The 26,798-nt window shown below is 41.0% G+C and overlaps 1 protein-coding gene across 1 annotated transcript in view; it reads right to left on the reverse strand.

The window, feature by feature from the left end:
- The window catches only part of AOX1 (aldehyde oxidase 1), a 74,504-nt gene that overhangs the window by 26,851 nt on the left and 20,855 nt on the right, over positions 1-26,798 (reverse strand). The window contains exons 13-25 of the mRNA XM_032234944.1: positions 26,509-26,618; positions 24,942-25,126; positions 22,708-22,870; positions 19,614-19,706; positions 17,523-17,692; positions 16,709-16,823; positions 13,735-13,854; positions 10,481-10,577; positions 9,930-10,054; positions 7,958-8,091; positions 4,618-4,705; positions 3,155-3,241; positions 211-402 (exon numbers count right to left, since the gene is read on the reverse strand). Coding sequence (XP_032090835.1) covers positions 211-402; positions 3,155-3,241; positions 4,618-4,705; positions 7,958-8,091; positions 9,930-10,054; positions 10,481-10,577; positions 13,735-13,854; positions 16,709-16,823; positions 17,523-17,692; positions 19,614-19,706; positions 22,708-22,870; positions 24,942-25,126; positions 26,509-26,618 — 1,679 coding nt within the window. The remainder of the gene's footprint in view (positions 1-210; positions 403-3,154; positions 3,242-4,617; positions 4,706-7,957; positions 8,092-9,929; positions 10,055-10,480; positions 10,578-13,734; positions 13,855-16,708; positions 16,824-17,522; positions 17,693-19,613; positions 19,707-22,707; positions 22,871-24,941; positions 25,127-26,508; positions 26,619-26,798) is intronic.

A 26,798-nucleotide genomic window follows, 5' to 3' on the forward strand; every position in this document is an offset into this window, starting at 1 on the left:
ATCTCTAAAATCCTGATACCCCCCCCTCCCCCGGTGACATATAATTCTTACTTTACTCAAAAAGTGAACTCTACTCACGTGGAGAAAGCCTAAAAGGCTATTAACTTGGTTTAAACAAGGTTCAAATTGCACACACACCCGTGGAGGAGTGGGCCCCACGTTGAGAATCACTGCTCTAAACACACTTTTTTTCCCCATTCCTTTATTTACCTTATCAGGTGAAAGATCAAGGCAATCAGCCACAGCTGATATCCACATCTCCGCACTTAAGGCTGATTGTGCAAATCCAAACCCTCGAAATGCAGTATTTGATGGTAAATTTGTCTTGCAGGCCCATCCCTGGCTTCGGAAGTTGGGGATATCATATGCATTAAAAGATCTTAGCACCACATACTCTATTACCTAATGGACAGGAATAGATAACAAACCGGTTAATTATCGTATCGTATGGAGTTACTCCATAATATTCTACTTATGTTCTTGCTGTCACTATCTAGCTTCTATTTTTCTTTCTATCTTTCTATCTTCTATCTATCTTCCAAGAAGCTATCGCCTGACATTCACCAGATAATACCAGTGGGGAAAGACAGTGGGAATTTATACCAGTGCTATCATTTATCATATGGCACAGAGACAGGGAGACTACAGAATTCTGCCCACCTCCTTTTTTAAAAAAAAAAAAACTTCCAGATTTAAAACATGGACATAAAGCATAGCAATACAGTAGCTTGCAACTATGATAAAACAGAAAAATCTCCAAAATAATACAATACATTGGCAGAATACAAAGTGGGGTTGATCTGCTACAAATGAAGAGCCTTTTCTATAAGGATTATGCATACGAAAAAATTCATAAGCAGAGCACAAAATGTATGGATGAAGGTGGAAAATAAACACCCAGTTTATAATCCAACTCAACTTAGTTTGTTATTGTGTTCATTAAGCAGCGGAAGGCAAACATGACTCTGGGCGTAAAGTTGAAATGAAAAGGAGCAAATCATATCCAACAGACCATAACCATGCAGATTCAGCTACTTTTAGTTATTATATGCCTTGTTTTATAGAGGTAGTCCTCGACTTACGACCACAATTGGGACCAGAATTTCCATTGTGAAACAAGGATGTTGTTAAATGAATTATTACAACCAATTTTTACAACTTTTGTTTGGCACAATTGGTAAGTGAATCACTGCAGTCCTTGTGTGAATCCGTCTTCCTCCATTGGCTTCAGTGGTCAGAAGCCGGCTGGGGTAGGTTGCAAACGATGAATGTGTGACCCAACGATGCTGCGAATGTTGTAAACACCTGCTGGTTGCCTAGGGACCAAATTTTGATCATGTGACCTTAGGGATGCTGCGATACTTGTAACTGCAAGGACTTGTTGTAAATCACTTTTTTAAAAATGTCACTGTAACGTTAAATCGGGGGTGTCCAAACTTGGGAACTTGAAGACTTGTGGACTTCAACTCCCAGAATTCCCCAGCCCTCTTGCTGTGTGATTTTTATGAGCTTATTTTATGGTAGTCGTAAAGCGAACAGTACACTCATAAAATAAGTCAATTCATTCCTATGTGCTGGAATCTGGCAAAAAATACTAAATTGCCGTCACATGTCCATGGAACAGAGCAACCATAAAAGGGTTCACCGACAAAAGGGCGACCAACAAAAGCGCACCCGAGTAAACCGCGGTGACAAAACCGCGAGTTGTAAACCGCGCCGACGAATAAGCTCTGAAGTGCACCAACAGCGCGCCGACAGAAGTGCACTGTAAACCTAACCCTAACCCTAACCCTAAACCTAACCCTAAACCTAACCCCAAACCTAACCCTTACCTTAACTTAAATCGCGCTTCTGTCAGCGCGCTGTTGTCGGAGCGTTGATGATGTTGCGGTTTTAGCGCCGCAGTTTTGTCGGCACACTTTTGTCGTGTGCGCATTTTCGGGTCACGCCATAAAAGCGAGCCAGTTCCCAAGAACCCAAAATGTGGCGCGGTGGGGTGTGCCATTGGAACTCTGAACTGGTTTAAAAGAACCTTTTGTTCTAAGTCTCTTTGTGACCTTGAATGAGGGTTGAGCAACTAGTTTTATTAAGTGAGGACTATTTGTATTGCTGGGTGATAAATCCTCTAATATCATTCAGAAATAGAGTAATTAGAGCTCTGTTAAGATCCTTGTAAAATTGACGACACTGATGAATAAATCCTACCTATTTTGATTCACAGGGACATACCTGCCGTGACCAGGATATATATCTTTTTGTATCTACTTTCCGGGCACTGCTCCCCGAAAAACACTGCATTAGACTAGAGCAGTGATGGCTAAACTTTTTTTCCCTTGCATGCCGAAATTCCGTGGGTGCCCACATCCATAATGCAATGCACCCCACCCCCGCGCATGACCCCGTGTTTCCCCCATGCGCGCACGTGACTCCTCACGCTCTCCTGTGCATATGCGTGACCCCTCCCGTACCCCATTTTGGGCCTAGCAGGCATCTCTGAAGGCCCCTGGGACCAAAATTAGGGTGTGGGGAAGCACCTCACTCCCCCATGCTCCCCCCACCCCCATGCATATGTGTGCAACCCCTTCCCCCATGCATGCGTGACTCCCACGCATACACGTGCATCTCCTGCATCCCCAGCAGAGACCCCAAAATCAGCTGGCCGGCAGGAGACACACATGCATGTGCAATGGAGCTAAGCTGGGAGACGGTCCCATGTGCCACCTGGACTAGAGTGTGCGAAAGCCCTTCTCTATTTCAGGATTTCCAACTGCAATGGGATATACAGTTGGTACTATGATATTGTCACTCTGTCAGTCAGGAAAAGACAGAGGCTTTGCCTGCATGAATTTGGTGTTCTGCATCCCACACCTACTGCTTGAACATCAGGGTTGCTTGCTTGAAATCCACTGAAAGAAAATAAGGTGAAGGCCCTACAGATGTGACAGCTTGCTATAAGTTGCTCACCTCTGTTGCTTTGCATATATACTGAGAGCTTCTGCACAAGAGACAAATTCCTTGTGTGTCTAATCACACTTGGCCAAATAAATAAAGTATTCAAATATTCTAACATCAGCAAATATAAAATTGTTTTTCTCTCAACCAGCACTAAAGTTGTTGTTTCGATCTATGAGTCTTCTGTTATAAAGAAACCTACCATTTCAGATTCATCTGGTGTACATCCAGCATTTGTGAAGAGCAGAAGGTCAACAGCTTTAATTTTGCCGTCTTTCATGAATCCCACCTAAAATCAGAACAGTGTATTGTTAGAAACACATTATCTCTTCCATCCGAATCCCCTGAAGTTTATTGGGCTTTTCTCTGGGCAACAAAAGCACCAGTATTTATTACATCTTTAATGTTTTTCTTCAACAATTTTGATGGTGCTGAAAGGACAATAAGCTGTGTGTCAGATAAGCGTTTTTTTGTAGTTGGGGAGACCATTTGACTGCTGATGTGTCTCCACAGGGAGTCTTCTTGATAGCTACTCATCTCTTTTGCTTAGGATTTTGCTCCTAAGCAAACTCTCTGGAAAGAAATAAATTAAAGAAGGGAATATTTCAGCGATCTCAAACTATTAATAGATTGGCAGCTATTGCAGATGATGAAGAACTTAACACGATACACTTAAAACTGCCCAATTTTTTAATCTTTCTCAAAAACAGTCACACATAAAACATAAGTAAGTAAGTAAGTAAGTAAGGTTGGTAGGTAGGTAGGTAGGTAGGTATGTTGAAAGAAATGTCCTTCTGGGTTCAGCTCCAAGTGGGGAAAAAGACACTGGAGACATGGAGGCTGCTTGGAAAGATGGTTTTAATGGTGGACAGGGCCACGTGGCTTGAGCCCTGAACAGAAAAGGTGATCACATGCTTCAATGTTGGTGGAGAAGAAGAGAAGGGCTGAGGGAGGGGCTTGCTAGGCTTTCTATACCCTGTTTAGTCCCACCTCTCTATTTCCTGTTCCTGTGTAAGAAATGTATTCTGACTGGTTGTCAGACACCCATGGGGCCATGCAGGGGGCTACTCTCTAGGCTGTGATGAGTTCTCAGTTGCCTTGTGGTCAGTTGAGTAATATCCCTTCCCCCTACAGCTGCAGTGAGGAGAAGTCTTTATTATGTAAAGTGGGCTGGCCTGGCCATCTTAATGGCCCATTAGCTGGGAATGGGCAGAAAGCTATAGGCAACTATTCTGTCTTTTGAAACATGTTTCTTTTCACATCCAGAGAAATATTCTGCCTTTTCAATATTTCCTAGGATATTTCATTTTTCTGGGAGAGGGCTGGATGATAACTTCCCACAGGTAGGTAGGTAGGTAGGTAGGTAGGTAGGTTGATTCTGAATTGGAAATTACCAGAGCATGCATGAGAGATACTGACCGAAATAACTCATAAAGATACTTTTTTGCCTGGGGTTAAATCTGCCCTATGTCTAGAAGATGCCTGATTTCTGCATGCTTTCTGCACAGCTTAAGACGTTGTGTACAGCAGCAGTATAAGGGGACAGAGTAGACAAGGAAGAGACATTGTGTTTTTGCTGATGGGCAAGGACAAAGTACGTAAGTCTGTGTAAGGTAATAATTTAGGTATATAAAAGTGCTGCCATTTAGAATCAAAATAGCTTACTTTATATTTTCCATAAAGCGGATGTCGGCCACCATGTATTAGCATGTCATATTCTCGCTCCAGGATAAAACGAACTGGGCAACCTGTTCTACAAAAATGTATGCAACATTATGATGAGTTGCAAGGACACCAAAGAGCATATGCCATAGTGCAGGGATTTCCAAGCCTTTTGTAACAAATTCTTATGGGCATAAAATATCTATGATAGACACGTTAGTGATAAAATTGACACTTATCAGCAGGCAAACAGATTCTTCTCATTTCAGTTCACATTGCTTTTCAACATCTCTGTCTCTCTGTCTCTCTCTGTCCCTCCCTCCCTCCCTCCCATCCCCCTCTCTCAGCAAACACAACACATGGCTGGTCCCAATTAATTTTATAGTCTGCCTTTCATGCAAGAATGCAAGCGCCAATCTGAACACCAGACTAGAGTTTCAGTCTCACCATAGCCATGAAAGTCAGATGGATGACCTTGGGCCAGTCATTCTCTCTCAGTCCAACTCACTTCACAAGTTTACTAACGTGGGGGAAACAGGAGAAGGAAGCTGTGATGGATAGGTTTGCTGCCTTGAGTTATTTGTAAAAATAATAAAGGTAGGATACAAGAGGGGGGGGATGGAGGGAGGAAGGGTGGGAGAGGGAGGGAGGGAGGGAGGAAGAGAGAGAGAGAGAGAGAGAGAAATTAGTGGTGTACCGTGACCCAACAAAAACACGCACGACAAAAGCGCACCGCATAGCTAAAACCGTGACATCATCAACGCGCTGACAACAGCGCTTCGACAACAGCGCGTTGACAGAAGGGCGATTTACAACAGTGCATCGGCAGAAGGGCGATTTAAGTTAAGGTAAGGGTTAGGTTTAGGGTTAGGTTTAGGGTTAGGATTAGGATTAGGTTTAGGTTTAGGTTTAGGGTTAGGGTTAGCGTTACATTTAGGGTTATGGTTAGGGTTAGGGTTAGGTTTACAGTGCCCTTCTGTCGGCGTGCTGTTGTCGGCACGATTCAGCGCTCATTCGTCGGCGCGGTTCAGAACTCGCGGTGACAAAACCGCTTTTGTCGGGCGTGCTTTTGTTGGTGAACCGTGGTGTACATAATGCTCCTTCCTTCTGTGTTTCCCCCACATATTTTACTATGAGGAAGATGTGGCTGAGAGAGTGTGACTGCCCCAGTATTACGGTATCAGTAACCTTCTCTGACTAGAGATAGGCAGTGCAAGTCTAACATTTTAGCTACTGTACCTCACTATCTTTTATCTTTTAAAAATATATACAGGCAAGTGCAGCCCTAGGAATACTATTTAAAAAGTTATGCTTGAAGATGGTGCTTTGGTTTATAGCAGTGATGGTGAACCTTTTTTGGCTCGCGTGCCAAAAAGGGGGAGCGCAGGGGGGGGTGTCGCACGAAGGTGTGCTATACCCATAATGCAAAGCAAGACTCCAGCAATATGCATGACCAGCATTCCCCCCATTTTTTTCATGCTTTTTTCACCCTCCCCAGGCTCCAGAGGCTTTATAGGAGCTTAGGGAGGGCGAAAACAGCTCCTTTGTCCCTTTGGAGCTTTCCTGAAGCCTCCGGAGCACAAAAAACTGGCCCTATGGGCAAACCAGAAGGTTTTAGCCCTCTGGAGTCTTCAGGGGCCTTCTGGATGCTTCCCTGAATGTTCCAGAGGGCAAAAACAACCCTACGAGCAAACCGTCATTCACTTCCGGTTTGTCTGTAGGGCTGTTTTTAGTCCTCCGGAGCCTTCAGGGACCTCCAGGAGGCTTTCCTGAAGGCTCCGGAGGGCTAAAACCGGACCTACGAGCAAACTGGAAGTCTGTTCCTGAACGTCTGGTTTGCCCATAGGGTTGGTTTTTTGTGCTTCGGAGGCTTCAGGGAAGCTCTTGAAGCCTCCGAGGTGGCGGGTAGGGGAGGCTGTTTTCGCCCTCCCCAGGCTCCTATAAAGCTTCTGGAGCCTGGGGAGGGTGAAAAATGGCCTCAAAAAAAGGCTGAGGTCAGCTGGCCAGTGTAAACATGCGTGCTGGCCAGCTGACAGGGCAACTCCTCGCATGCCCTGACAAATGGCTCGGCGTGCCACCTGTGGCACGCGTGCCGTAGATTCGCCATCCTGGGTTCATAGCATTCTGATTTTCCATTAAATGACTAACTAGAATGATAAACATAAACACAGGTAAGGTGCTGAAGATGACAAAGTTGTGTGTGGATACACTGGTGTTTACGGGAGACACAGTTGGAAATCAAGCCATTAGGTATCAAATGTTTTATATATGTTTTCATAAGCAAGCAGTATCAATATTATCACAATTTCCATATATAACAGCTTAATAGACATCAGGTTTCTACCTAAATCCAAAGAAGATGATGTGTGCGAACTGGAGCACATCAACAAATACTGTATCAGATTATAAGGATCTTTAGCTACAATTCATTGATAACTTAATTGCCACGTTCAAAAAAGCTGGTGAAAGAAAGAGAAGTGCGATAATCTAATTTATATGGAAAGTACATTATAGTCAATACTCTACTGCTATTAAGTATGATGCAACTTTAAAAACAGTTAATTTTTAAAGCAGCCACCTGTCTTCTTATATAACATGAGAAGGATGAGTCTCAGTGAATATTCAGTATAGGGGTAGAGTCTCTGTGCCTCAGAAGTGGGTTCCTACCAGTTCGCACCTATTCGGTAGAACCGGTTCGTCAAATCTACCGAACCGGTTAGAAGAGGTTCCACCAGTGGACCCGGAAAGTAGGCCACACCTACAGAAGAGGTTCCAAATTTTTTTGAAACCCACCACTGGTCCTTGGATATGATTATTCTACACTATCATGCTCATATTTATAAAGCTCAGTGCCTCTGTGGAAGGTAAGGATGACTACTGCGTTTGTGGTGCAATCAGAACATTGCGTGTGTTGAAGTTGTTTTAACGCAAACCAAAGATGCCTTTTAAAAAACAAGTTTACATCATATTCTTATGCATGCCAGGGCTGTGTGTGAGGTAATTTAAGATGGTTCTGACAAGTGTCGTCGGCATCTTCATATCCGGTCACATGGGCGGTAAGCCACTCCCACCTGGTCACATGGGCGGCAAGCCACTCCCATCCGGTCACATGGGCGGCAAGCCACTCCCACAAAGGAGGCCACACCCACAGAGTAGGTTCGAACAATTTTTGAAACCCACCACTGCTGGGCCTCTATAGCTCTACATCCTAAATAAATAATTACTTTTCTTCATAGAAATTGATGTCCATAATAGAAAACCAGAGAAAATAAACAAGAAACCATTAAATATGTGAACTGGGTTTCAGTTATTTGAGATGGTTGCTCTTTAGTTTAGCACTTACTTCTTGGCAGCCACTGCTGCTGCCGCTGCATAAAATGGAGGCTTAGTTGTTTTCCCACCGAAAGCTCCTCCAACTCGTTTTGAATGGCACATGATCTTATTGCTCTGAACATCTAACACAGAAGCCACCGTCGTCTATAAAAAAGAAAAGCATTCCCAGGTTGGTCTACACCTGTCAAGCAGCATATTGCCACTTAACAATTTACAGCATGTATACCTAGCAGGGGTGGGTTCCTGCCAGTTCTAAGCTCTTCTATAGAAGAGGTTCCACAAATCTACAGTGCCGTTTAGAACCGGTTCCAGCTCCCTCCCCCCACCCGTCTGCACATCATCAAGATGAAGAGCGAGAGGAGGAATTCTGGGAGTTGAAGTCCACAAGTCTTAAAGCTGTCAAGTTCGAACACCCCTGGGGATTTTTTCTAAAGGGTTAGGGGTGCAAGGATCTTGTAACTTGACAGCTTTAAGACTTGCATGCTTCAATGCTAGAGTTCCTGAGCCAACATGACTGGAGGAGGAATTCTGGGAGTTGAAGTCCACAAGTCTTAAAGCTGTCAAGTTTGAACACCCCTGGGGTTTTTCCCCCTAAAGGGTTAGGGGTGCAAGGGTCTTGTAACTTGACAGCTTTAAGACTTGCACACTTCAATGCCAGAGTTCCTGAGCCAACATTTTGGTTGCTAAGCATCAAGCCACTCGGTCACATGGCTGGCAAGCCACTCCCACTCAATCACATGGCTGGCAAGCCACTCCCACCCAGTCACATGGCCGGCAAGCCACAAAGTAGGCCACACCTACAGAAGAGGTTCTAAAAAAAATTGAAACCCAGCACTGTTTAAAGGTAAAGGTTCCCCCGCACATGCGTGCTAGTTGTTTCCGACTCTAGGGAGCGGTGCTCATCTCCGTTTCAAAGCTGAAGAGTCTATCCAAAGACGTCTCCGTGGTCATGTGGCTGACATGACAAAATGCCAAAGGCGCAAGGAGCGCTGTTACCTTCCCACCAAAGTGGTTCCTATTTTTCTACTTGCATTTTTTACATGCTTTCGAATTGCTAGGTTGGCAGAAGCTGGGACAAGTAAGGGGAGTTCACTCCGTTACACAACGCTAGGGATTCGAGCTGCTGAACTGCCGACCTTTCTGATAGACAAGCTCAGCGTCTTAGCCACTGAGCCACCGTGTTCCCATATGTGTACCTATGAACACATATAATTCCAACTCTATGCATGTATGTATTTGGGAATACTATCCTCAGGATTGTACAAATAAACACATTTCTTTAGATCCATTGTTACTGTCAATTAAAGGTTCTTGAAATAGTCTAGAACTCTAAAACCTGTCTTGTGGAAGTATTTTGGAATTATGCTCACTGGAACGTCCCCAACTCTATCTCAATCATTTTGTAAAAAGCCTTCTAGTTTCTGCTCACTGTGATGAATATGAACAGAGGAAGCATGCAGGAGATGGGGTGCGGGATTCCTGATCACAAAGGATAGGATCGTGTTCCAACAGTGGTTCACCTCAAACTGAAAAGTAATTTTAATGGTCTTTATTGCCTGCCTTCGCTGTTTTAAATTTGTATTTAATTTTTGTAAAATTACCTGGTTATAACCTTAAATGTGCTTTTCAAACAGCAACTCGACTTTCTTTGTTTGAAGGCACTTTGCTTCTCATTCAAAAATCTCTTCAGTTCCAAACTGAAGAAACTTCTTGGGTGAGAAACAAAATGTCTTCAAGGGAAAAAAATAGAAAGTCTACTTGCCTTTTGAAAAGCACCATGAAATGGATGACTCAGAATCTCCATAGATACCTAGTTACAAGCACAAAATAAACGGAGGCAATAAAATCAACTAACATTAATATTATTATTAATGAACACAAAAACCAGTACAATACAATTTTAGAGCATCTTTGGATGAGTGGGTATGTGACTTGCCTCATAGTTACTGCTGAATCAATGGCAAAACCTCAGGTTATCTCACCTGTACCAGTGCAGCATCCTGTGTGGACACATATATATCCATAGTATTATCTTCTTTTCTTGGAATGACACACACACTATTTGTTTCCATATAAAAATGTTCTTGACCCCCAATGTGGAGTTCACCTATTAAAAACAATTGCACCAGGGAGATGATTAGTATCTGATTTCATTTCTTAGTTCAAACTTGATCCTAACTTTGCCTTCCTCAGTCTGTATCTCTCTGGATGTATTGGGTCAACTCTCAAACTTCCCTTGGCAATACAGTTTGGGAATTCTTGAAAGTTCATCAAATAACAGACCAAAAATAATAAAAACAGAATGATAAGTAGCAAATAAATATCAAAGCAGGGAATATTTCATGCCATTATCCTATGATAAATATTTCATTTTATATTTATATATTATATAATATTTCATTTCTAATCCGGAGGTGAAAAGTTCACTTAATTGAGTTTAAGCAAAATGTCAATGAACTAACTGAATCTACACTATAGAAATATACTGCTTATCACTGGGACTTCATGGTTATTCAGGATTGATTCTTCTTACCTTCAATAATTTTGTCCACAATCTGAAATGCTTTTTCTACATCTCCTCTTTCAATTTTTTTATCTTTTGCTAAGAAGGAGTTATGGTTAATTGCTTCCTGGAACAGAGAAGGAAATTTTGAGATCAAGTACAGAATGAATGTATCACATTTTGTCTCGGTACAATTGCATTGACTTTAGTCAAGAAATTGTCTCACTGCAAATCTGAACACAATTGGCTTCTTCCCAGGTCATGAAATAGCTGATCATCAAAATAAAATAAAATACCTGTCATGAAAAATAAAGAAACATTTCCAAAACTGTGTTATTTCATACTGGCCAAAGGTAGGGACATTGCCGATGTGCTGTGAATAGCACTCAGGTCCTAATTCTAACTCTGTAAAAGAGATAATCCAGCTTCATGTGTATACATGGGAAGCACATTTCACGTAAGTATATAGCATACTGGGTTTGTGGAGTTGTGCCATCTTTATGTGAGCCAATGTATGACTATCTTTCTTGATATCAGCAATTAGTGAGTGATGCCTTTCACTTCCTGCCAGTGACATGCGATCAGCTTTATGGCTGGTGAGGCATTTTTTAGACTTGTGGACTTCAACTCCCAGAATTCCACAGCCAGGCATGCTCAGTTCTGATTTAAAGCGACAGCATTTTTCCCCCTTGCAAAATAAATTTCCCCCTTTTTTTTCTTCTCCCTCCCCCTCCTTCCTCCCTCTCTCCCTCCCTCCCCCCTCTCTCAAATAGACACACGCACACAGAGAAATTGGATCCCTCTCTCACTCACACAGTCACTCTTAAACAAACACAAACACAGAAGTTGGATTGGATATATTTTCCAAAGGCTTGAAAGCAGCTCCTCTGCCATACCCCCCCTTCCCCTGCTGTCTTCCAATCGGAACCTTTGATTGCAGGTGAATCACGTTGTAATAAGTGAAGCTGGGCTTATGTACTTTTATCCAGCTGTGTGTGTGTGTGTGTGTGTGTTTGAAAGGGCAACGTGGCTGAGTCAGACTGAGCTATTTGCTCCCAGAGAACTCTAAAAAGCCTCTAAAAATGCCCTCTACAGGAGGCGAGAGAACACGTGCCTCCTTTGCATACGAAATTTTTTGCTTGTTAACCCTTGCTTAACTCTTAAAAGGCGAAAAATTGCTTATGCACAGGAGGCCCCTATTTCTCTGGCCTCTTCCTATAGTTAACACTAAGCACTGTTCCAAGTCACTGTGAATCTGGTAGCAACTACCTTGGCTTTAATTATTTTTTTAAAAATTCTTTAAAATTCTTTCCTTTTCCTCATGACTGGTGAGGCCACGCCTCCCCTGCCTCTAGTGACTGCACGACCCTGCTTCCTGCCCATTCTTGGAGATGCTTGGTGAATTTCTGATCCACTTTGCCTGGATTAATGTTATTTGAAATTAAATGTCAAGGTTTTGAATGACGAACCCTGATCATCTCAGAATGCTGACTTGGTGGGGGACGTCAGTCGGAACCTTATTAAAATTACCTTCCAATTTATACTTGTGTAGTTTTTAAAATGAGGTCTTACACAATCACAAAATACATTTAAAACACATGTCTTACAAACGCATATCCAGACATGTATATAGGACTGTTTGATCAACCATGTGTATGTTGTGTGGAAAAGTGTGCTTATAAACATACCTTTTTATCCTTTTATTATAGAAACACAACAGAAGCAACCATAATTACATATATATTATCAAAGTGAGGCAGGCTGGATATAAATGATTTGACTGTTTAATGTTTTTGGGTTGGAAGGAGTAATGTCTTTGAGCAACTGCTGAATGAAGATCAGAGATTTTTCATTTGGAAAAACTTTGAAATTGGGAAGATAAAATTGGAATGTGAGAGGAGGGATGAAGCTTCCCTAAAACCTATGGTGCAGATGGGAAACCTATAGAGCAGTATTTCTCAACCTTGGTGACTTTAAGTCCTATGGACTTCAACTCCCAGAATCAGCTATGCTGGCTGGGTGTCACCAAGGTTGAGAAACACTGCTATAGAGGATTCCTGCATCTGTTCTTGTTAGCATATGAAAAATAAGCTCCTGATGCATCAATTAAACATAATCTATTTTAGGTTCATCTCGGCTTTACTGGGCAAACTATAGCTAAAGAATAAAGGTGTCACAGAGTTCTTCCTTACTTCTCTGTACTTTTTAATTTGATTCTTCGTTGCATCAGACATTTCTCAAAAATGCATAGAAAGACTTGCCAAAAGAAAAAAAGCAAATAATTAACGAATAGCAATAGCTTCCTGCTAGAAAAGGGAAACTTAATTTGGAGTTTTTAGTTTTAAAAAACTAATGGAGGAAGGGATGTCAGAATTAAATAAATGTTGTTTTCTGTTCTCATAATACTCTAGCTTTGCTGGCTGAAGAACTCTGGGAGTTGAAGTCCACAAGTCTTAAAGTTGCCAAGGTTGGAGACCACCACTGGCTTAAGGACTAATATAGAAGCCAGGATTAATGTTGAAATTCACATAGCAATGGCAGAGAAGGTTTACCTCCTAAGACCCGTCAAATGTAAGTCTCTAGCAGAGGCGTTCCAAAGCATGACCTCTCTGCCAGATCAGATGGGATGGGCAAGTGAAATTGAGGAGAGGCAATCCCCAATATAACACAACCCATGCCATGTACACATTCAAAAAGCAGCAGTCAAAAACCGGTTCCACCACAAAACCGCGGTAGACTAAAGCGCGCTCGACGAAAGCGCATACGTGACGTCATCACAGCGCGACGAAAACAGCACGCTGTGAGCGGTAAACTTAAAATTAACGTGTAAATCTAAACCTAACCCCCCCAAACCTAACCCTAAACCTAACCCTAACCCTAAGCCTAACCCTTAACCTAACCCTAAACCTAACCCTATACCTAACCCTTAACCTAACACTAAACCTAATGCTAACCCTTAACCTAACCCTAACCCTAATGCTTAACGTAACCCTAAACCTAACCCTAACCCTTAACCTAACCCTAACCCTAACCCTTACCTTTATGTGAATCGGCTTGCTTTAAAAGCGCTTTTTAAAGCGCCCTTTTTTCTCCGCGGTCGTATTTGTCGCGCTGCTGATGACGTCAGGTACGCGCTTTAATCGGGCGCAGTTTAGTGGACCGCGGTTTTGACGGGTCATGCAAAAACCAGGGTCACTGAGGGTTTGCTGACAAGGTATGGGGGCTGTGATCTTAGTCAAGGCTAATAGTCATCAAAATGAAAAAAAGTTTTCCCAAATGTTTACCTCAATGGTTAGAATCACTTCCAGATCTTCATAGTCAATCTTCACTTTCTTTGCAGCTTGTTTTGCACACTCAAAGGACGTCGCGACAACACCACAAATAATATGCCCGATGAATATTACCTGCAAGAAACCCAAACCATAGAAACTGCATGACTTTTGAATACAGTATCGTAAAAATATGATTTGATTTTTCTCTAGGAACTTGTTGTAAGGTTATTTATCTTTTTTCAAACAAAGTTTCCGGGTGGGTAGAACAGATTTTTCTCTCCCCATTCCCATAGATCTTGCACACCCCTAATCTTCTCCTGAAGATTTGCGTGGAAACCTTTGACTCTTCCTATAGTGGGAAGTGCTCAAATCAATAGTTATGTCTCCTTGCTTGATTTGTAAGTTTGGTGGTGATTATGATTATGATTATTATTTTTATTATTTATTTGTCTTGTATGCCGCCCACTCCCGGAGGACTCCGGGCGGCTCACAAAAGACAAGGGAAAGGGGGGAACGAGACAAAGACAACATGTTAAAAACAAAACCAACATTCACAATTTCCGTGGAGGTAGATGCTTCTCATCTCCCCCCAGCCTGCTGGAACAGCCAGGACTTGGTGGCTTTGCAGAAGGCCGGGAGGGTAGTAAGGGTCCGGATCTCAACAGGGAGCTCGTTCCAGAGGGCTGGAGCTGCAACAGAGAAGGCCCTCCTCCGGGGAGTCACCAGCCGACATTGGCTGGCAGATGGAATCCGGAGGAGACCCAACCTGTGCGATCTAATGATGTTATCCATTCAGTCATGTACAAGTCTTGGCAATTCTATGCGCCAAGTCTGTCCACATCTTCCGATCTTGCGCTGCTTCTTTGAGTTTTTGTATGCTCTGGATGATGTTATCTTTGATGGTTTCCAGCCATCATGTTATTTGGCAGCCTGGTTTCCTTTTATTGCTAATTCTTGCCAATATAATTGCTTTCTCTGGTGAATTCCCCCACATGACATGGTCAAAAGAAGTGAGACATGGTTTTGTGATTTTTCCAACCAGTGGCATGGTGTTATGTGCTTTACTATTTGCTTGTTGGTCACCTTTGCTGTCTAAGCAATACGCAGAAGCCTTCTCCAGCACCGCAACTCAAACAAGTCAATTTTCTTCCTGTTTTGCTTACAGGTAGCTACGGGAAACACAATAGAGTAGACTAACCCACATTTGGTTGCCAGTCTGATGCCCTTGCTTTTCCATATTCGGCTCCTGTGCGTCATTGCTATGTGACCCATCGCAATCCAATGTTTTATTTCTGGGCTGTGTTTGCCACTTTGAGCAAACAGCGACTCTAGGAAATTGAAATTTTCCATGCATTCTATCTCTTCACCATCGATTTCCATTTTGACATTTCCAGCCTTTGCAGTGGTCTTTTTGATGTTCAGGAAGAGGCCAAAATTCTCACTTTCTTCTTTGATCTTCTTGATCAGATGTTCCAGACCTTCTTTGTTTTTTATAGGAGATTTGTATTGTCAGCATATCCAAGATAGTTGATGTTTCTTCCCCCAATTTTTACCCCAATTTTTGATTCTTTGAGATCTAGCTTCCTCATGATCCTTTCAACATACAGGTTCAGTAAGAAAGGGAAGAGAATGCAACCTTATCATTCCTTTCTCTATCTTAAACCATTCAGAGTCTTCACCAAGTTGATCAGATAGGCTGGTATCCTCAGGTCTTGTAGGGCTCTCCATAGCTTCCTGTTGTGGCCCGGCAGGAGCCGTTGAAGCTGCCACCAGACTCCGACAGCGAGAGGCCCTATGAGTCGGCCCTGGAGGATGTGGAGGACCCTGGACAGGGTTCCGACTCTGAGCAGGGCGCAGAGAGACTGGTTGGCCACCAGGTGGCGCCTGAGCCTTGGATCAGTGGGGAGGAGACAAGAGAGAGTGATCCAGGAACCAACAGTGAGTTGTTCCGGGATGCACGCCATCGAAGGGTTACTCGGCGTCAAGAACAACTATGTAATTACAGGAGGTAATTATGCTCAGCTGATGGTCATTAAGCTCCTTTCCCAGACTATAAAAGAGACTGCTTGTGCCACGCCCTTCTTGCAGAAGTCAACGCTTGGACTAAAGAGAAACGAACTTGGCAGGCTGGATTGCTGCCAGGGTTAGTCTGAATTGCTGCCAAGGTTTGTCGGACTTGCTGCCAAGGTCCTTATCTGTTTGTTTATTTGGCTTTCAGCCACCGAGAGTCTGGTCTTGTTATTAAAGGACATTCCATTTTACGCTTGTCTCGACTTTCGTTGCTGGACGGAGGAGGGGGGCAGAACAGCTTCCCATGATCAACGTAATAGAAAACTTTCTTGTAGTCGATGGAGCCCATGTAAATGATATTTTGATAGCCACGAAATTTTTCTGTTGGTCCTCTCACCAAAATCAATAATTTCGGTTATTCTAAAAGATTGAGCAAGTAGGATACAGGTAGTCCTCTACTTACAACCATTTATTTAGTGACCATTCGAAGTAACAACACCACTTTAAAAAGTGACATATCACCAGTTTTCACACTTGCAACTGCTGCAGCATTCCCAAGGCCATGTGATCAAAATTCAGATCCTTGGCAACTGGCATGTATCTATGACAAGTGCACTGGGCTGGGATCATGTGCTAGGATCATGTAATCTTCTCAGCTGGCTTCTGACAAGCAAAGTCAATCAAGGAAGCCAGATTTGCGGCATTATCCACTTGGCAACTGTAGTGATTTGCTTAAGAACTGTAGCAAAGAGGTCGTAAAATAGGACAATACTCACTTAAGAACTGCCTTGCTTTATAATAGAAATTTTTGAGCTCAATTCCCGTTGTAAGCCAAGGGCTACCTGCAATTGCAAATCTGTACCTTGGGTAAAGAAACCTTAGAACAAGAAGAAACTCCTATACTAACTCATATTGGCATAAGTTGTGCATAAAGCTTAACTGCTGCACAGAAATTAAATATCAAAATAAGAATTACTTCATTGTCTGCAAACACATCCTCTTTGCCATCACCATTTTCCCCTGGAATGTCTCGAGCTGTTACTACATCAACCACACCTGGTTCTTCCAAGGCTTCTGATATATCAATGGCTCTGGAAAAAAGAAGAAACATGTCCCATTTAGCTCAGTTCAAGGAATTGGTTAGACCTGTGATGGCAAACCTATGGCACACGTGCCATAGGTGGCACACGGAGCCCTCTCTGTGGGCATGCCAGCTGTTGCCCAGCTCAGTTCCACCGCACATGTGCACGCACCTCCTGCCAGCCAGCTCATTTTGGGGTCTCTGTCGCGCATGCATGACATGTGCATGCATGGGGGGCTGCACACATGTGGGGGTCACACACATATATGCGCAGGATGGGGGGAACATGGGGGGGTACGTTTTAGAGCATAAAATTGGTGGTTTTTGAATGCTGAATGTGTTCAAAATGATTGTTTCTTGTTTTTTTTTTTATTTCCCCCTTTTTCTCTTTGTGCATCATTTTGCAAAACTAACTATGAAATAAAAAAAATTGGAAGTAGGGAAAGACAAGGAAACTTGTAAAAATTAAGAGTGGATTTCTTGTGAGATGGATATGGCGAACAGTCCAGTGCCTGCAAATTATATTCTGCTCTTATTTTAAAGAATTAAATTCTGAACATCCCTCTTTTCATTTACTTTTTATTTACAACCTTCACTCTTGGCTCTAGCCACAGATGAACTTAAATTTTTAAAGCGGATTTGAAGTGTGTTCTGAACCTGTGGAAATATGGCCCCCCGATATACATTTCTCATGCCTCACGTTACTTACAGAATTTTAGCATGGGCCCGTGTGCTGGTTACCACTGCCATGTACAGTTGCCTCTGTGACGGTTCCATATCATCAACATAGACAGCTTCACCAGTGGCATGTTTAATAGCAGACTCATGGTGGATGGGACGTCCCACAGGGTCCCGAGGAAGTTGTTGAGGATCTACATCCTGTCACATAATAGGAAGTCACTGAAACTATTGGAAAATGGCATTTATAAACCCCTTTCTGTTTTTTCTCGAGAAAAAAGGTTACATTTCTACCTATTTTAAAGTTACTTATCTTTGTGAACCAACAATCACACATAAACTAGTGGGAGGGTAAGTGCATTGTCATAATATCCATATATATCAGAACCTACAAACACTGGGCTGTAAATTCACCCCATTTTCTTTTCTAAGAATGCCTCTGGGAACAATGCCTGAGAAGCATTGTTGCAAATGCAGATTACAACTGGGACTGCATTTTCTTTTGCAATATTTTTATATCCCACTCGTTTTTTGAAAACACAAATATTTTTGAAAATAAAAATAAATAAGGCAGATAATTTGATAGGCGTTAATGTGTGTTGAAAGGGCCATTATTATTTTTTAAATAAAGTTTTATTGTTAGAAAAGAAAATGTTGGACATGGTGAAACTGTCTTGGCGATCTCTCTGCCATACAGAGTATAACACAAGTCTCTTGCGGGACCGCCTCCTGCCACATACCTCCCAACGACCCATAAGATCCCACAGGCTGGGCCTCCTCCGGGTATTGTCAACCGGGCAATGCCGGTTGGCGACTACTTGGGGGAGGCCTTTCTCTGTAGCTGCCCCGGCCCTGTGGAATGATCTACCCGCGGAGATCCGGACCCTTCCCACTCTCTCAGCCTTCCGGAAAGCCATTAAAACCTGGTTGTTCCGGCAGGCCTGGGGCTGTTGACCCCAAAATACGGTCCAGCCCCATTCAGAATAGAGTGCATGATGTGTTGTATTTTATATCTATTTTTCTTCCCTTTATCTTATCTTATTTTCTTTTTTTGGATTATTGTTGTATTGTAAGCCGCCCGGAGTCCTACAGGATTGGGCGGCATATAAATGTTATTAAACTTATAAACTTAAACTTATAAACTTATTCAATATATGTTACTACTTACTAATCATATATAAATATTTAACCTCTTCTACACGCTTGCAGTTACATTTACAATTATATAATATACCATCCAGAGGTGGGTTCCTACCAGTTCGCACCTATTCGGTAGAACCAGTTCGTCAAATCTACCAAACAGGTTAGAAGAGGTTCTACCAGTGGATCTGGAAAGCAGGTCACACCTACAGAAGAGGTTCCAAAAATTTTTGAAACCCACCACTGATACCATCTATGTTGTCTCTTATTTCAATATATGCATCCTTGTGTTTGTTGGTTCCGACTTCCCTTTCTTAAATCCATCCACCGATAAAAATCTGTCCCAAATCTCATAGTACTCTGTCTCTCCTTTATTTTTCAGTTCTAGCTTTAGTCTAACACATTCTGCACAATCAAGTATTTTCTTTGTTATTTCTCTTTCTTTAGATATGTTTCCACTCTTCCATTGTTGGGCATAAACAATTCTCACAGATGATATGTAGTGTGTAATATGTTCACCCTTTGCTTAAATGCTCTTCGATAATTCCTAGTAGGAATATTTCTGGTTTGATTTCCAACCTCTGTCCAGTCATTTCTTCCAACCCCCTTTGAATCCTTTGCCAATATTCTTTTGCTTTCCTACATGACCACCACATGCGGTAGTAGATGTGTTGGAAGGACCATTGTCACTTTCAAGGACCTCATTGGGTATCTACGTCATATATTGTCTGACTTATTATGTACATAACTTGGAAAATGTTCCCAGTAATAGCAGAAAGTCCAGATTTCTAGACAAAGAGCAAAATGCTCTTTTGCTTCAAGAACTACTGTAGGTGGGTAATTAACCAAGCCACAAATGCCACTTCCCATTTTTGAATGATTGTAGAATCATTTCTATTAACTGATTGAGATATTTGTAGATTATTAGAAAACCATATATTTTTTATTTACACATAACTCTCTTTAAAACTACTTCACTCACCTGGTATACTTGCATGCCTTTCGGTGGTGTATCACAGAATTCATCTAAAGCACTAATGTATTCCTTCGATAAATCAGGATAGTTGTATGGAAACTGTAGGAAGTTAGGAATTGATTTAATATATTATACCGATATTTCAAAACTGATTTTGCTAGGGGGGAATCCAAAGTCAAAAGAGTACTGTTATATTCATTGTAACATTAACAATCATTTAGCATTATAAGAATCAACTTACTTTATCTCTTCTAGCTTCATAAAGTAGTCTTTTATTTGTGGTAGAGGAGTGGGAAGAACATTGGAAGTGTCTATTTATATTTTAGATTCAACAAATTTACCATTAATCAAGTTTGAATTCTAAACTGGAAGGATACAACCCCATATCATAAAGTATGATGTGAAATTAGCTTGTATCCCAAGTTCCAATTAACCACAATCTGCACATCATCAGACAATAGTACAAAATCAGAACAGTATGTATTATAGATATTCTTGATGTACTATAGCAGAATATTATGATTTTAAATTATAGTAGTGGCATTTAAGACTCTGGAAACTACATTGGCTAAAAAAATTAATGCAACTAAAAGAATCCATCAATCAATAGCAATAGCAATAGCAGTTAGACTTATATACCGCTTCATAGGGCTTTCAGCCCTCTCTAAGCGGTTTACAGAGTCAGCATATTGCCCCCAACAACAATCCGGATCCTCATTTCACCCACCTCGGAAGGATGGAAGGCTGGGTCAACCCTGAGCCGGTGAGATTTGAACAGCCGAACTGCAGAACTGCAGTCAGCTGAAGTAGTCTGCAGTGCTGCATTTAACCACTGCACCACCTCGGCTCTATAAAATCAAATTTTAGTTTATTCTAATCTAGTTCTATTCAATGAGCCATGTTAGCAAAATATTTCCTAATAGATTCCTTTTTAATATATGGATATGTTTTAGAGTAGAAAACTGGAGTCAAAGGACAGATATATATATACATACATACATACATACATACATACATACATACACACACACACACACACACACACACACACATATACATATATATATAATATCTATTAGATTTTTTCAACCCCTGGTAAGCCCCAATTATGGGAGGAAGCTAACTGCTTCCATCATCTGTCAATCGGCTCGTCACAAGAGTCCATCACGACAGAAACCCAATATTTTTACTGTTGCCAGTAAAAATCCCAGATCCCAGTAAGGGTATGGCTAGCTGATGAGAGCTAAATAGCTTGAAATAGATCTATACTAGTCTCCCTTTATTTATTTATCAGCACAAATAAAAAAACACATATATAATATATATATATATATATGTATTTATGTATGTATGTATGTATGTATGTATGTATGTATGTATGTATGTATGTATATATATATATATATATATATATATATATATATATATATATATATATATATATATATATATATATATGTTTTCTGAGGTTTTCGCGGGTGTTAGTATGTAGGTCTCTAGTTGTTCGGGTTTTCTCCCGCGTAGAATTGGAGATGTCTTGGCGACGTTTCGACGAAGTCACATTCGTCATCTTCAGGCTGCTGCTGACTACTTCAGGTTTGGTGTTTCCAGGAGTAGTGGAACTACACTACTCCTGGAAACACCAAACCTGAAGTAGTCAGCAGCAGCCTGAAGATGACGAATGTGACTTCGTCGAAACGTCGCCAAGACATCTCCAATTCTACGCGGGAGAAAACCCGAACAACTAGAGACCTACATATATATATATATATATATATATATATATATATATATATATATATATATATATATATATATATATATAAATGTACACACACACACAGGCAAAAGTCTAGGCTTATTCTCATAGCTACAATATGGCATTTACATGTGTAGTAACCTGATGTCAGCATATGTGCAAGCATGATAAATAATTACTATCAGAGAGCATAGCATCTGCTGAGAAATAAATCTAATTTACAAAGCTCTTCTTAGTGTAAGCTTCCTAGGATTATCATAACTGAGCTGTTCAAATTCAGACAATGACTAGATGGCAGCAAAGTTACAATTTTCTGTGTCCCCATTGTAGTCCTAAACTTTTCTGTGTAAATTTAACTGATGAAGTAACATTTTTATTGGTTACATTTCTATTCTTAGCCACTAAGGGCGTCTATATCATCCAATTGCTGATAGTGCTCTCCTACCACGCAGAAAATGCTGTTTTATCAAATTATTGATGCATTTTGATATTTGATAAACATTGATTGTTTTGTGAAGAAGCAGCTAAACTTTTTAAGAGTTAACTTAGACAGGCCCATCTAATTTTAATTTTAAAATTACAAGAAGAAAGTCTAGTGGAAAAGATGGCCAGTCCCAGCACATTTTACACACATTTGAGTTTGTTCATAAACGTGAGCAGCCAGTCCCAGGCCGCCAAAGCATAGGGAATTCATGGGGAATTCTGGGAGTTGAAGTCCACAGGACTTAAAGTCACCAAGGTTGAGAAACACTGATCTACACAGACAGAGGTGGGTTCCTACCAGTTCGCACCTATTCGGTAGAACCGGTTCGTCAAATCTGCCGAACCGGTTAGAAGAGGTTCCACCAGTGGACCCGGAAAGCAGGCCACACCTACAGAAGCGGTTCCCAAATTTTTTGAAACCCACCACTGGTCCTTGGATATGATTATTCTACACTATCATGCTCCTATTTATAAAACTCAGTGCCTCTGTGAAAGGTAAGGATGACTACTGCGTTTGTGGCGCAATCAGAACATTGCGTGTGTTGAAGTTGTTTTAACGCAAACCAAAGATGCCTTTTAAAAAACAAGTTTACATCATATTCTTATGCATGCCAGTGCTGTGTGTGAGGTAATTTAAGGCGGTTCTGACAAGTGTCGTCGGCATCTTCATATCCGGTCACATGGGCGGCAAGCCACTCCCATCAGGTCACATGGGCGCCAAGCCACTCCCACAAAGGAGGCCACCCCCACAGAGTAGGTTCGAACAATTTTTGAAACCCACCACTGTACACAGAGGACTTTTATCATCCAAATAGCTCTGGAAAAACGGTTTGGGTATACAGAAAGCCTATTACTTACCATGTTTTTTAAATCGTGTAGCACTTTCAGATAGAATCGGAAGAAGAAACTGATGAGCATAGTGCGTCTGTATTCTACTTTCCCACCGGCTGCTGAGGGAGAGAGTGTGATTTCTTCAAGGATTAATTGGCAAGCTTCGTTCAGCATCTCTTCATTCCAATTTCTGGGAGGGAAAAGTCATTAATCAAGCAATGCTTAGTTAGATGAGCACAATACAGAAGGAAAATGTTTGGATGAGCAGTGAGAAGCCCCTCCAAATACAGGTAGTCCTCGACTTACAGCAGTTTGATTAAGGACCAAAGTTAAAACCCCACTGAAAAAGGTGACTTAGGACCATTTTTTACGCTGATAACCATTGCAATGTCCCATGCTCATGTGATAAAAAAATTCAGATGCCTGGCAATTTATGGCAGTTGCAATGTCCCGTGGTCACCTTTCGCGATCTTCTGACAAGCAAGATAGCTAGATTCAAAGCTAGATTCACTTAACAGTTGTGTTTCTAACTTAACTGCAGTGATTCGCTTAACAAAGGTGGCAAGAAAAGTCCCCCCCTTGGGGCAAGACCCACTTAACAAATGTCTCCCTTAACCACAAAAATTTTCGGCTCAATTGTGGTCATAAGCTGAGGACTACCTGTACAATCTTGCACTGTAACATCGCTGCTTACATCCTTGTTGACAGTTGTAGTGGTACTATTGAGTATTGCAATGACAAATTCAAGATTTACACAATAAGTATTATTTATATATATATATATATATATATATATATATATGTATGTATGTATGTATGTATGTATGTATGTATGTATATAAGTATAAGTATATAAGTATATAAGTATACTTATATATATATAAGTATTATATATATATATATATGTTTTCTGAGGTTTTCGCGGGTGTTAGTATGTAGGTCTCTAGTTGTTCGGGTTTTCTCACGCGTAGAATTGGAGATGTCTTGGCGACGTTTCAACGAAGTCTCATTCGTCATCTTCAGGCTGCTTCAGACTACTTCAGGTTTGAAGTAGTCCTGGAAACACCAAACCTGAAGTAGTCTGAAGCAGCCTGAAGATGACGAATGAGACTTCGTCGAAACGTCGCCAAGACATCTCCAATTCTACGCGGGAGAAAACCCGAACAACTTATATATATATATATATAGGGGGGAAATGTAGTTGGGATGGATTGCCACAGGTAGGGGAATAAGAAATGATACTAAATTATAACTCATTAAATGAAATAATAAATGTATAAGAATGATAAATGTTAAAACACCTGTAACCAAACGACATACTGAATGTGGTGATGGTTTTTTTTTTTCTTTTTTGTGTTTTTTTTCCCTCTCTTTTTCTTTTTTGTTTTTGTTTTTCCATTGTTGTGTGTATATGTTGTCTATGTAATAAAAAAAAATCTTATTTTTTAAAAAAAGATTTACACAATAAAACCTTTCAAGAATGCAGAGCTAATTCTGTGCTTTTATTTTGGGATAATTATTAGCCTACACAAAGTTAGTAATATGACATTGTCCTCTTATGGAAATGTCTACTTACTATGTCAGTAAGTGTACATTTAGGAAATATACAGGAAACATCAGCCAAAAGTTTAGATTGTAATTTTTATTCACCTATCATGTCCTTCCCAAGGACTTGGGAGAGGCAGATTATATTATTTGAATTATTATTACACTATAATATAGTAATGTGAAATTACAGCTACTAGTTCTGCTATTGGCATGCATATGCATCAAATTCTTCCAGAGAACTAGTTCGGAAGGTTACAAATGGTGATCCTGTGACTCCAGAAAAGGGCAACCGTTATAAATACACGTCAATTGTCAAGTATCTGAATTTTGATCATGTGACCATGGGGATGCTGCAATGGTTTGTAAGTGTTCAAACTTACCATAAGCCGTATTTTTCAGTGCTTCTGTAAGTTTGAACAGTCACTAAACGAATGTTATAAGTTGAGGACTACTTGTAATCAGATGTAACAATGCAGAAATTATTGGATGTTCAAATTTAGTCCTTCTCCTGCAAACTTTTAAATCTTTCCAAAAAAGTTGAAGAGCCCTCAGGGCAACATATAAAGAGTTCAGAAGGAACAAAACAAGGGCCAATCCCACTGGAGAAGGAACATTTCTTTTTCATGATATTAGATGGTGCTTAAGCACAATTTCATTGACCTATGTTCTCTGAGTCATCTGTATAAATAGTAAATAGTATCATTGACTTATACCTTCCAATGAGCTTCTGGCAGGAATTTCGTGCACTCACAGTTGTACAATCAATGCCTCCATATAAAATAATGAGGTCCTGAATGATATCTGTGCCTGATTGGAAAAGGACTTTCATTGCAGAATTTGTCACCGAGAGTGCATTTCTTTTACGATCTGCCTGTCGGAAGGCTGATATGAATTCATTCTGGCAGAAGGAAGAAAGAAATCTGAGTGTTTCCTCTACATACTGAAATGCTCTCCATTCCTTAGTTCACATATGAAAAAAAATGCTTATCCTGAAAACAAAGGCCTATGAAAGAAACGCAGCCAAGTGATACATGGCATTACTCATGCTTTTAAGCAAGAAAATGTTACCAAGACATTGAACCAAACTACTAATACTATAGTCCTATGTGTTCTGACCCCCCTCTTTGCTCGTTCAGAAACGACAGCCACACACAGCTTGCAAAGGAATGTCTTTATCAGTCCCGGCTTTTGCTGGCTGCGAGCCCAAATAAACATAGATAAATTCTCTGGCAAAAAGTTACACAGCAAATGCAAAAACAAACTCTCACAGCAAACCAGGTTTACATAAAGCAAATCACTTATCCAAGTGCTTCTTGAATCATGAACACGAACTAGAACAGGAACGGAACGGGACTAACGAACGAACGTTGACTTCTGCAACTAAGGCGTGGCACCATCAGTCTTTTATCTGCAGGAGAAGACCCTAATGAGCAACAGCTGCTCATTATCCTGTATCCCGAAACAACTCACAGGTTTCTGCTGAGTCACAACACCTATGAATAACATTAGTTTAACCCATCTAACTCCCACCCCATCCCACCAGAATTCCCCCCCCCATCCCAACCTTGTACAGTTTCAACTTGTACTGTTAATAATGGGGTGGGGAACCATTTTCTAAAATATTTGGGTTACTGTATTTTTCGGAGTATAAGACACACCTTTTTTCCTCAAAAAAGAGGATGGAAATCTGGATGCATCTTATACACTGAATACATCATTTTTGTCCTGCCGAAACCCCGCCCCTTTGCAAAATGGCCGTGCATAGACTTTAGGAGGCTTCCAGAGTGCTCCTGGGGACTGGGGAGGGCAGAAATGAGCAAAAAATGGGACGGTTCTTGCTCGTTTTTGCCCTCCCAGCCCCGAGGAGCTCTTTATAAGCCTCCTAAAGGCTATGCATGCCCTTTTTTTGACAAAAAACGGGCCCATTTTTCATGAAAATGGGCTGTTTTTTGCTCATTTATGCTTCCCCCCAGCCCCCAGGAGCCTCTACAAACCTCCTAAAGGTTATTCATGCCCTTCTTTGTCAAAAATGGGCTGTTTTTGGGAGGTCTGCAGAGTGTAAAAACTTTTTAAAAATTTTTTGCCTCTTCGAAATCTTGGTGTATCTTACACTCCAAAAAATACGGTATGTATGATAGTACAGTGGAAAGAAACAGAGATACAAATCTCAATATAGGCTGAACAAAGTATACCACAACGCATGGTTAGTTCTCAATACTGTGCATGCTAGTCTTTCCACAGACTATATGATCAGAGATGGAGAAAAATGCATGGACTTACTTCCTTTGAGAAGGGAATAAAAACAGAGACAATGACTTCATTTCCCAAAAGGTCTGCTTGAGGCATTCGTTCAAGGAATTCATCATTTAGTGGAATCTCCCGTGTGCCATCTGATAGAGGAAGTAACAATTTTTAGAGAAAGTGCTCTACACAAAAGAGAAAAATACTGATATGCCCAAGAGAAGCATTTTTGCAGTCAATTAATTATTCTATTATTTTTGAATGATTCTTCAGATTTGAATGACTGCTAGCAATGAATAATTCTATTCTTTCCAGATTTGTTGGTCATG

This window comes from Thamnophis elegans, chromosome 1, assembly GCF_009769535.1.
Source record: "Thamnophis elegans isolate rThaEle1 chromosome 1, rThaEle1.pri, whole genome shotgun sequence".
Taxonomy (NCBI): Eukaryota; Metazoa; Chordata; class Lepidosauria; order Squamata; family Colubridae; genus Thamnophis; species Thamnophis elegans.